At 37.7% G+C, this 12,714-nt stretch overlaps 1 protein-coding gene and 1 pseudogene across 4 annotated transcripts in view; both read left to right on the plus strand.

Annotated features, from left to right (window-relative positions):
- The window catches only part of AP3B1 (adaptor related protein complex 3 subunit beta 1), a 287,892-nt gene that overhangs the window by 243,023 nt on the left and 32,155 nt on the right, over positions 1-12,714 (plus strand). For all 4 annotated transcript variants that reach the window (XR_009214137.1, XM_032156995.2, XM_032156996.2 and 1 more), the window contains one exon: positions 7,957-8,188. Coding sequence is in view for 3 of the 4 variants with exons in the window: in XM_032156995.2 (XP_032012886.1) it covers positions 7,957-8,188 (232 nt within the window). In the remaining variant the exon portion in view is untranslated. The remainder of the gene's footprint in view (positions 1-7,956; positions 8,189-12,714) is intronic.
- LOC116470278 (heat shock protein HSP 90-beta-like) lies at positions 3,086-5,333 on the plus strand (annotated as a pseudogene).

The following is a 12,714-nucleotide window of genomic DNA, read 5'->3' on the forward strand; positions in this document are numbered from 1 at the left end:
ATATACCCAAAGGATTATAAATCATTCTGCTATAGAGACATATGCATACATATGTTTATTGCAGCACTATTTACAATAACAAAGGCTTGGAAGTAACCCAAATGTCCATCAGTGATAGACTGGATAAAGAAAATGTGGCACATATACACCATGGAATACTATGCACCCATAAAAAAGGATGAGTTCATGTACTTTGCATGGACAGGGATGAAGCTGGAAACCATCATTCTCAGTAAACTAACACAGGAATAGAAAACCAAACACCGCATGTTCTCACTCATAAATGGGACTTGAAGAATGAGAACACATGGACACAGGGAGGGGAACATCACACACCAGGGCCTGTCAGGGGTTGGGGGAGTAGAGGAAGGCTAGCATTAGGAGAAATACCTAATATAGATGACAGGGTGATGGGTGTAGCAAAACCACCTTGGCACATACATACCTATGTAACAGCCCTGCACATTCTGCACATGTATCCCAGAACTTAAAGTATTTAAAAAAAAAAAAAAAAAAAAAAAGATGCTAGGCTTTTATAAGGGGACTGTTGGCAAATCTATTCAGCCTTTGCCCCAGAGGGAGATTTTATCTTTCTAATCCTGGACAATGAACAAACAAATCTATCACCTGCCCCAGAGGGAGGCATTACCTCTGTCTTGCAAAGGCTGTTTGCTGTAGAAACATCTTTGGAAAGAGCTTCAGAAGCAAAGTCGCTAATGTTTCTGCCTAGAAGACGTGAGACCTGTAGAGCCCTTTTTGGCACCAAGCACCCGTTTTGTGGAAGACAGTTTTTCCATGGACTGTTGGGAATAGGGGGATAGTTCTGGGATGAAACTGTTCCGCCTCAGATTATCAGGCAGGCGTTAGATGCTCATAAGGGGCGTGCTGCCTAGATCCCTCGCATGCGCAGTTCACAATAGGGTTTGCACTCCTATGAGGATCTAATGCCACCGCTGATCTGACGGGAGGCAGAGCTCAGGCGATAATGCTTGCTCTCATCAGCCACTCACTCCTGCTGTGCGGCCGGATTTCTGACAGCCCATGGCCTGGTACAGGTCCATGGCCCAGGGACTGGGGACCCTCTGCTGTAGAGAATTGTTTCCAACAACAAGGGAAGGGAAGTGGAATGGCAAGGATCTAACATTTGTGCCCTTAGATCAGGGGTCAGCAAACTTTTTTTGTAAAGGTACCAGATAGTAAATGTTTTAGGTATTACAACTACTCACCTCTGCCATTGTAGAGTAAAAAAGCAGTCAAGGACAGTATGTAAATGAATGAATATGGTTGTGTTCCAGTGACACTTTTTAAAAATAGGCAACAGGCCATATTTGGCTTGTGGGTTATAGTTTACAACCTCTGCCCTACATGTATTGTGTTTAGACTTATTAAATCTTCCCTTTTTCTTAAACCCTCATTTTCACAGCCCAAATCTAGATCACTTTACAATTAATTTATGTTTTATCTTTTTTTGCATCTAATAAAATTGGTGTCTTCAAATATGAAGTCAAGAACGCCATTTGCAATGTTGAGCATCTTAGAATATAAGCAGCCACTGATCTCATATATATTTCTGGAATATAGGTATCTGGTCTGATGTACAAAATATTGAACAAAAGTCTTAATATATATTAATATTAATATAATACTAGATTAAATGTATTATATATGGAAGTAGTCGAAGGATTTATGGAAGCCACTGGGTTTATTGAACAAAATATCACCTATGTATTTTATCTAGATGCTGGAGAAGGTTGGCTTAATATGACTTGTATAAACTTAGGAAACAAGGGTAAAAAAGTAATCAAACATTTTCTTTTTCTTTCTTTTTTTTTTTTTTTTTTTTTTTAGACAAGGCCTTTCTTTCTCCCCCCACCTTTGGGGAGGGGGCCCATTCAAGCCTAATCAACCTCCACTTCCTGGGTTCAAGTAGTCCTCCCACCTCAGCCTCCCAAGTATCTGGAATTACAGGTGCATGCCACCACGCCCAGCTAATTTTTCCATTTTTAGTAGAGATGGGGTTTCACCATGTTGGCCAGGCTGGCCTCAAGACTCCTGACCTCAAGTGATCCACCCGTCTTGGCCTCCCAAAGTGCTGGGATTACAGGCATGAGCCACCACACCTGGCTATGTTTTCATTTAGTACCTCTCTGTAGTCAAGTATATATTATTACCATGAAGTGTCATTTATGATCCTGTTTATTGTGAAAGAGTGCATAGACCTCTGGGAATTATCACAGATAACCTTTGGAGGTTGTAAGGGAGGGCCTTTTTAGATGGTGAATTCATTAGAGAATGCTTTTTACCTTGAACTTGATTGAATGTGGAAAGAATGAGTGGAGAGAATTATACTGTTTTTCTTTCTTTATTCATCCCCTAACATATTTTTTGACAATTATAATAAAGCTGTAGAATTTTGAGACAAAGTTGAAAACACAAAATAAATGTTTGGACCATGCATCCTAGGATTAGACTGAGAGAAGGAATCAGTGAGTCTGCCAAGGCTTGATGGCACTTAAATGACTAAAGGCATACTTCTAACCACCTTGTATGATATCTACGGTACTGATTCCTGGCCGCTGTGAACCAGACCTTTGTTCTGTTCTGCTCTAGTCCCACTCCTCTACCCTTACCTTTCTCCAACTTTCAAATAGTCTTCCCTTTTACATTACAGTTTCAGCTTTCTTTCCACGATATTATATGTAGGCCAACTTTTTATGAATTTCCACAGAGATAAAGCTGGCTACATCAACATTTATTTAATGATTTGATAACAAATATGTTTGTAGAACAATGTAGAATAAAAGTAAGACCTGGTCACTGTCTCTAATATGCTTATCATTAAGGAAATAAACATGTAACACTGAAAAATATAATTATCCAGATAAGAGCTTATATTTAAGGTTGATTATCATAGCTTCAGTAGCATGGGAATTTGTGGCGAAAAAGAAGATTTTTGCTGAGTATAAATCTATAAACATAAAATATATAGCTCTGGAGTCATCCCAGTACAGCCTTGGTGCCATGTGCATGTCGAACAGTCCCAGCCCACCTTGCTCTCTAGTACTTGTAGCCTTTTTCTTTCAAGATGCCTGAGAAAGTGCACGTGGAGAGGAGGAGGTGGAAACTTGCCTTTCAGGCAGATATTGCCCAACTCATGTCTCGTCATCAATACCTTCTATTCTAACAAGGAGATTTTCCTTCAGGAGTTGATCTAATGTTTCTGATGCATTGGACAAGATTTTCTGTAAGAGCCTGACAAACCCTTCCAAGTTGGACAATGATAAAGAGCTGGAAATTGACATCATCCCCAACCCATGGTAATGGTTCCCAAATTAGGAGATCAGCCTTGGTCATGTCAATGCCTGTGTCTACCGAAGTCAGAGTGTATTCCCTGATACTAAAGGATTTATGGAGGCTCTTCAGGCTGGTGTAGATATCTCCATGATTGGGCAATTTGGTGCTGCCTTTTTTTCTGCCTACCTTGTGGCAGAGAAAGTAGTTGTGATCACAAAGCACAACAATGATGAAGAGTATGCCTGGGAGTCTCTGGTGGGGGTTCCTTCACTGTATGTGCTGACCATGGAGAGCCCATTGGCAGGGGTACCAAAGTGACCCTCCACCTTAAAGAAGACCAGACAGAGTACTTTGAAGAGAGAAAAGTCAAAGAATTAGTGAAGAGCACTTGCAGTTCATAGGCTATCCCATTACCCTTTCTTTGGAGAAGGAAAGAGAGAAGAAAATCAGTGATGATAGGCAGAGGAAGAGAAAGGTGAGAAAGAAGAGGAAGATAGGCCAGGCACAATGGCTCATGCCTGTAATCCCAGGACTTTGGGAGGCTGAGGTGGCAGATCGCTTGAACTCAGGAGTTTGAGACCAGCCTAGCCAACATGGTGAAACCCCAACTCTTTAAAAAATACAAAAAATTAGGCGGGCATGGTGGTGCGCACCTTAGGTCTCAGCTACTTGTGGGGCTGAAGTGGGAGGATCCACCAGGAGGTGGAGGTTGCAGTGAGCTCATATCACACCACTGCACTCCAGCCTGGGCGACAGAGTGTTACACCATCTCAAAACAAACAAAAAAAGGAAGACAGAGATGATGAGAAAAAGTCCAAGATTGAAGAAGATGTGGGTTCAGATGAAGAGGATGACAATGGTAAGGATAAGAAAAAGAAAACCAACAAGATCAAGGAGAAATCATTGATTGGGAAGAACTAAAGAAGATCAAGAACACTTGGATCAGAAACTCTGATGACATTCACCCAGAAGGAGTATAGAGAATTCTACAAGAGCTTCACCAGTGACTAGGAAGACCATTTGGTAGTCAAGCACTTCTCTGTAGAAGGTTGGTTGGAATTCAGAGCACTGCTATTCATCCCTTGTTTGGCTCCCTTTGACTTCTTTGAGAATGAGAAGAAAAAAGAACAACAAACTCTGTGTCCATCATGTGTTCATCATGGACAGCCGTGATGATATCAGAGTATCTCAACTTTAATCCCTGGTGTGGTTGACTTGGGATCTGCTCCTGAACATCTCTCGAGAAATGCTCCAGCAGAGCAGAATCTTAACAGTCATTCACAGAAACATTTTTAAGAAGTGCCTTGAGCTGTTCTCTGAGCTGGCAGAAGACAAGGAGAATTGCAAGAAATTCAATGAGGCCTTATCTAAAAATCTAAAGCTTGGGCCAGTTGTGGCGTCTCACTCCTGTAGTCTTAGCACTTTGGGAGGCCAAGGCAGGAGGATTGCTGGAAGCCAGGAGTTTGATACCAGCCTGTGCTGCAAAGCAAGACACCATCACAACAAAAAATAAAAAAAATTAACCCAGCATGGTGGTACACACCTGTGGTCCAAGCTACCTGAGGCAAGAGGATCACTTGAGCCCACGAGTTCCAGGCTGCAGTGAGCTATAATTGCACCACTGCATTCCAGCCTGGATGACAGAGTGAAACCCCTATCTATAAAAAATAAATAAATAAAATTTTAGAATTTCAAAAATTAAAATCTAAAAATCTAAAGCTTGGAATCCACAAAGACTCCACTAGCCAGCGACGCATGTCCTAGCTGCTGCAGTATCACACTTCCCAGTCTGGAGATGAGATGACATCTGTGTCAAAATATGTCTCCTGCATGAGACACAGAAATCCATCTATAGCATCACGGGTGAGAGCAAAGAGCAGGTGGCCGGCTCTGTGTTTGTGGAGCAAGGGCAGAAGTGGGGCTTTGAATTAGTATATACAGCCAAGCCCACTGATGAGTACTGCGTGCAGCAGCTCAAGGAGTTTGATGGGAAAAGCCTGGTCTCAGTTACCAAGGAGAGTCTGCAGCTGCCTGAGTGAGCTGAGATCGCGCCACTGCACTCCAGCCTGGCGACAGAGCAAGACTCTGTCTCAGAAATAAAAAAGAAACGAAAGAAAAGAAACAGAAGAGTTTTGAAAATAGTTTTTATTCAAGGAAAATAACCTAACCTTAGAAGTGAAAGTGCTTTGAAAACTTAAAATACTAGATTGTTATCATCATCAGAAGGCTTAAGTACAATGAATAGGCCAGTAGCCCTATTATTTTATATAACCGAAATTTTAAATTTAGCTAATTGTTTATTATGTTTTACAAATAAACTCTACCATAAATTTTTATGATTATTATTTTATTATTTTTAAATTTTTTTTTTTTTTTGAAACAGGGTCTTGCTCTGTCACCCAGGTGGGAGTGCAGTGACCTAATCATGGCTCACTGCAGCCTCAACTTCCTGAGCTCAGGCAATCCTCCCACCTCAGCCTCCTGAGTAGCTGGGACTACAGGTGCATGCCACCACACCCAGCTAATTTTTTACAGTTTTTGTAGAGACAGGAACTCGCCATGTTGCCCAGGCTGGTTCTCAAACTCCTGGGCTCAAGCGATCCTCCTACCTCGGCCTCTCGAAGTGCTGGGATTAGAGGTGATGATTTTTTTTTTTTTTTTTTGAGACGGAGTTTCGCTCTTGTTGCCCAGGCTGGAGTGCAATGGCGTGATCTCGGCCCACAGCAACCTCTGCCTCCCGGATTCAAGCCATTCTCCTGCCTCAGCCTCCGGAGTAGCTGGTATTACAGGCATGTGCCACCACGCCCGGCTAATTTTGTATTTTTAGTAGAGACGGGGTTTCTCCATGTTGGTCAGGCTGGTCTCAAACTCCGGACCTCAGGTGATCCACCTACTTCAGCCTCCCAAAGTGCTAGAATTACAGGCATGAGCCACCGCGCCTGGCCAGAGGTGATGATTATTTTAAATTGCCCACATTTTTTGTTGCGCTTTTAGAGAAAGAATACTATGTTTTGATGATGCTTAGAAGGCATGATGTATCATTTTGTATATATGATATTTAACTCTTGGATTTTTGTGGAACTTTAAATCATTACTATAATTGCTAAGTTTGTAATGTCATCAGGTGAACATGGCATAGTGAAAATGTGTAAGAAGTTGATATATACTCTCAGAACTATAATAGATAATCTAGTTGGGAGACCACACTTGTCAGGAAAAAATCTTAATCAAGCCTGTTTAATTACAAATTGATTTTTTTTTTTTTAATGCTTGCCCATGTCAGGTCAAGCCTAGTATGCAATACTGATATTTTGAATGGAAAGAAAGTTATCACATGGTTTTAGAATGGACTGTGTTTCATTATTTAATATGCTGCCTATGATTTCAATCAAAATGAGATTGAGGGAAGAATTTAATTAAGAGTCTAATGTTCAATAAAAGGGTGAAAGATGATTTACCAAGAAAATATTGGGAGGGGGAAACAAGGAAACATTTGTTTTACCAAATAATTGAATTATATTTTAGGTCTATAAAAAATAAAACAATATGGTACTGGTTTAACAGGACCATCAAGGCCCAGAAATATCCCCTAGTACATAAATAATTAGAATTTTTGCATTTATAATCATTGAGAAAAGACTATTCGTTAGCTCATGTAGGGACAATTAGTTCAGTATCTGGAGAAAATTAAATATGGAGTCAATATATCAAAATCAATTCCATATGAATTAAAATTTGAAACCATCAAAGGTCTGGAAGAAAATATAAATGAATAGTTAACTTGATCTCAAAGTAGAGAACTTTTCAATCATTAAGGCAAAGGAAGAAGCCACCTTATCCTGGGGGCCATGGTCTTCAGTTTACAGCAAAAGAAAATAAAAACAAAAAAACAGTTCAAAGGGTCAGGATTGGAAATGAAGGTCCAGATGTTCATTTTGGTAGTTGGCTAAAACACCCAAGAAAATCAATTGACAAGCTGTTAAAACCAATAAGAAAGTTAGCAAGATGGCCAAATATAGAGGATCTAGGGAAAAAAACCAACAAAAAAGTTTGTAAATCCCTGCCCCTCCAGCAAAAAAAAAAAAGAATATGTTTGTAATATTAATATATGCTTGAAGGTTACAGAAAAATTTTCTTTTTTTTTTTTTTTTTTTTTTTTGAGACGGAGTCTCGCTCTGTCACCCAGGCTGGAGTGCAGTGGCGCGATCTCGGCTCACTGCAAGTTCCACCTTCTGGGTTCACGCCATTCTCCTGCCTCAGCCTCCTGAGTAGCTGGGACTACAGGCGCCCACCACCATGCCCGGCTAATTTTTTGTATTTTGTTTAGTAGAGATGGGGTTTCACCGTGTTAGCGAGGATGGTCTGGATCTCCTGACCTCGTGATCCGCCCGTCTCGGCCTCCCAAAGTGCTGGGATTACAGGCGTGAGCCACCACGCCCAGCTGCTTACAGAAAAATTTTCGTACAGTTTTGAGGGCATTTACTTCTTTGTATCATATCTGACTAATATCTATGTGTGTGATATCCTACTAATGTTTGTTATTGTAGTTCATATAATACTGTAGGGGAACCAAGAATTAAATGTCATAAATGTTTGCGTATTTTCTAAAAGAATAACTATATTCACTAACTCATCTTTTTTTCTTTTTGCCACGTGTAATAGGTCAGTACTCCTGCATTTGTACCAACGAAAACTCACGTGCTGCTTCATCGAATGAGTGGAAAAGGACTAGCTGCCCATTATTTCTTTCCAAGACAGCCTTGCATTTTTGGTGATAAGATGGTCTCTATACAAATAACACTGAATAACACTACTGATCGAAAGATAGAAAATATTCACATAGGGGAAAAAAAACTTCCTATAGGCATGAAAATGCATGTTTTTAATCCAATAGGTAAATATTAATTCTCATTTAAAACCTTAACTATATTTGATCACTAAGTATGTTCATTTTAAAAGTAAAGTAGAATACTTTTTAGTAAAATAGTAAAGTAGAATATGATTGTATTGACAATTAGCATATTCAGTTTATATTTGCTTTTTCTTGTTAAACTGAATTTATCACATAAGATAAATACATTTCTTTGCTCTTAGTGAATCAGGTCCCAGTAATAGTAATACCAGTAGTGATGGAAGGCTAGGTCTGCAGAGTCAAGATTGCCATCATGTTTTACTTATCTGCGTCACTTTCCCCCATCTCTCCTCCTGGTCAACTTCATCCCCTGCATAATTTTAAGTGGTTTATTGTGTATTAAAAGCAAGAAAATCGCTCTGCATTTCTGAATACAATACTTCTCATATCTCGAGATCCTTTCCTGTTTCCCTTCACTTTTCAATTTATGGGAAAGTGAAGGGAGTGAAGACTGAGAGGATATAGACCAAGCTTGTCCAACCTGCGGCTCAGGACAGCTTTGAACGCAGCCTAACACAAATTCATAGTTTCTTAAAACATTATGAGATTTTTTTTTGCGATTATTTTTTCTTTAGCTCATCAGCTATCATTAGGGTTGGCGTATTTTATGTGTGGCCCAAGACAATTCTTCTTCCACTGTGGCCAAAGGAAGCCAAAAGATTACACACCCCTGATGTAGACTGGTCTGCTTATCTTCCTCTCCATGTATAAAATATACAGTAGCCTAGAGGATATCACTGGTATTTATCCACATCCAATTTTTACATGTTTTCAATCTGTTGCCACCATTTAAAAATGAAGATGCTTTTACATTTTAAAAAATGAGAAATCTCACTTTTCTTGGAGCAGAGCGTAAAATATGGCAGTACTGGCCCTTTATCCCCACATGCAGCAACCAATGAGTGGGTTGCTGGGCAGCGGCTGCCCCCAGCGTTGGCTCGCGCTTTCCAGGTTGCTTCTGTGCCCACGGCATCCTGTTTCTCTCCAACAAAGTGTCAGTGGCCATTTTTCATCCCCTTTGCATTTTTTAAGTATTGTGCGAAAAATATACCCTTTAACATTAAATGTAACAATTGTGTGTCTTACTTTGAATTTGAAATAGTGTAATATTTAGAATGTCTATCTCTTTCTTTTTGGTTTTTGTAAGTGGAGATAACCCTAAGGTTCAGTTGAGAGAAGCTTCAGGCAAAACCTCAATTAAAAGTAATAAAAGGTTTATGTCATTGTATCTTCCAAATGTTATAACCAGAATGCTCCAGACAGCTCCTTTTTATAATACTTAAGATAAACAATGCCTTTTGACCAGGATCAAGTAAAATGAGGTAATTGTACCTTCTTTACTCATTGTTTCACATAACTCTTCCATTTTTCTTTATCTGAGCTCTTTGGCATTGCTGAATTTTCTCCTCTGGTTTTCATGAATCTTTCGGTAAAGAAAGTCATTTTTTGTGTGTGTTATATTTTTACACAAAGGAATAAAATAATTTTTGATAAAGCCTGGTAAAGTTTTACAAGCAACCAGAGTAAAGAAAGTGGAGTTAAAGTAAGCTGATTTCAAAATACACTTAATTTTTAAAAATATTTTGATAATTAAGACACTATTTAAAGAACACAAAGTATCCTAATTTTTACTATATAGTGTATGAAGTTAATATAGTGCCAAGGAATTGTTGTGTTATTTTTGTTGCTTGTAATTCAACCTTTTTTACCTAGTTAAAAAAAATTAGTTTAGGAAGTGTCAAGCAGCTGATATATGAATTGTCTGAAGGTTGAAAATGTTATCCAAAGGTTAAAACAGTAGAACAGTATTAATTTTTCTTTGAGCTGGCATAATGAGTTGATGAGTTGACCTTTAGTTGGCCTATGTAGAATAGAAGAAATAAATACAATAAATTTCATAGTATGACCTTAACAGAGAAATAAAACATGAATGTTTACCATTGCCTCAGTATTGGTTGTAGGCTTTTCTTTGTCATTCTTAGACAAATTTTTGTGACTGTATGTTTCATTCATTTTGTTGGCATTTATTGAATGCCTTCAAGATACAGAGTTCTTTCGTCTGCAGTATGTACTTGTATGTAACACCACCTGGATGACACTATTATCAATAGATTGTAGGGTTAAGGAATATAATATGTCTAAATTAGTCCTCCAAGAACATTTTAAGAATGCAACAGAAAACAATACTGTATTTTAGTGTTTTAGTAAATTAAGGGAGGTAAGATATTTGTTTCATTTATTTTTAAGAACATATACATGTTAAGTAGTCCGCAGTTTTCTTATCTGCCACCAATCTGGTTTTGTCTATAATGTGCAATGACTTTTTTTCTGGATTTCACCCTGTGTTTGGCATGAAACTGTATTCCCTGCAAGAATATTAGGAATAATATTCCATTCTCCCCAAAGAGACCCAGTATATAAGAGGGTTTTTTTTAAGACACAAAGAATAGGTTAAGCTCTCTGTACTATATTCAGTGGCTTTATGTTAGTGGTTGACAAATTTGAGTTCAGCTAAGATTTTACTGGTTACTGTACGACTGTTACATCAAAGTAAATGGCATCCTATATGATTTCATGTGTTGATATTAATGGTGTGGTGTAACAGAGCCAGTGTTTTTCAGCCACTTCCACATAGCCATCTCAAATATATAGGAGCAAATCTAGAAATGGTATCCAAATAGAGACACCTAATTGGGTAAGCTTTCCCAGTTTAGTCAGCTCCAAGTATTGTAAAAATCCATTATTTGAATAATTTTATGCTGATCATTTTGCTCCTGAAGCATCCATATAATAAAACATGCCATTGATCATGGACTGTCCCCCAGAATTAGTATGGCACTAAGCTCACAGTTAATTATCTTAAGACTGAAGACAGTATCAAACAGTGTCAAAGAGTGCTATCAACAAGGCATCTTGAGAGCTGTCACTTTGTCAAATGACATACAAAGATACATGATGAAGGGAGATCTAAATGACATGAAAGCCATCAAGTTTTGGAGATGACGGAATTTGCTACTAATGTGTCAGATAAAAACAAGACCAAACCCCAAAATAGTTATGGCACAGAAGGCATTAAGAATTCGCTCAACAATAGCCTTGAGCAGTGTGTGACTGACAAAGCTCTAAACTGTTGACAGCACATAGCTTTATGAGAAATGAAAAAAAAGTATGTATCATTATAGTTATTTACCCTACAGTAAAGCCTATTTGCTAGAGATTTAGGGAGCAAGTCTTCTGGTATTTGAGTGGCATCCTGGTAAATGTTAGGTTTGTAAACAAATGAAATTCAAACTAGAATCAGCAAACTAACATACATACCACTGAGCAAATAGCATTCTAATTATTACTTTTTTTGTTTTTAACATACTTCCTTTGCCTAACAAATAGCATTTTAAAATCAGCATTGAACAAATAGTCTCTTGTAATGCCTACTCCTCATTGAGCCTGTGAGATATAAACATAATACTTAATAAATGAAGCTTATTGAATTATTTTATCCCGACTGTACCATCATCTCTGTCGTGGTTAGCATTCAATGGCAAATCATACTTACCAAGAAGCCCTAGAATAGTCACAGTCTATTGAATTAGAAGTGTGCTTGCTAAAATATAACTACGTCTGATAGGATGTATAGAGGATAAAGCTAAATATAAAGTGATTGTATGGTATAGCTGCAATTATACAGAATACTTTGAGCAAAGTAGAAATCAAAAATGGACAGTTTCTATATATAAACAAATATATACATATTTATTTAAGATCCCCTCAATTATTCTAAAATATAGCTAAACTTTCAAATCATAAGCAGAATAAAATTTTGTTCTTGTTTGCCTTAAGTTTTGTCATTGTTAACTAAAAAAAAACACTGTATTGTATATTGGTGTAGTTATTTCCTATACTTGGTTAGTTGATAGATGAAGCTTCAGAAATTCCAAATCTATCAAATGTCATTTTATTTTTTGTTTTATCAAGATAATCTAATCTGCCACAGAATTTTTTTGTATATTTAATGCAATTAGACTTAACGTCTTGGTTTCAATGCAAGATCTCTTAATTAATTTCTGAGTGCATCTTAATTTCTTCTTCCAACTTTTTTTACATTTTTTAATTTAGGATTTTTTCATTGAAAATTTGGAACGTTGTTTAAAATTTACTTTTTATATCTAGAATAAACATGCCATAGTTTTAAGTACATAACCTCTTATGAACTCCCAAAGTCCATTACAGGTATGGGAAACAAGAACACATTTATTTCCTTCTCATTTTCAGTACCTATAGAGATATATTAGAAAACATGAAATTTCTCAGGAAGATATGTATTTCTGAAACAAATGGGTATAATGTGTTCATTGGTGTATGTGCAGAATTAATTTGTGAAAAAGAAAACCTTGAAACAATAATTAGGTTACTTTGTAATTTGCTTTAATATGCTTAGTTTGAAATTTTTAAGCCATCATTAAATTTCACAGTTTCAACCAAGCTACAAACATTACCTAAATTTTCGGTGT

This window comes from Hylobates moloch, unplaced genomic scaffold (genome assembly GCF_009828535.3).
Source record: "Hylobates moloch isolate HMO894 unplaced genomic scaffold, HMol_V3 SCAFFOLD_6, whole genome shotgun sequence".
NCBI lineage: Eukaryota > Metazoa > Chordata > Mammalia > Primates > Hylobatidae > Hylobates > Hylobates moloch.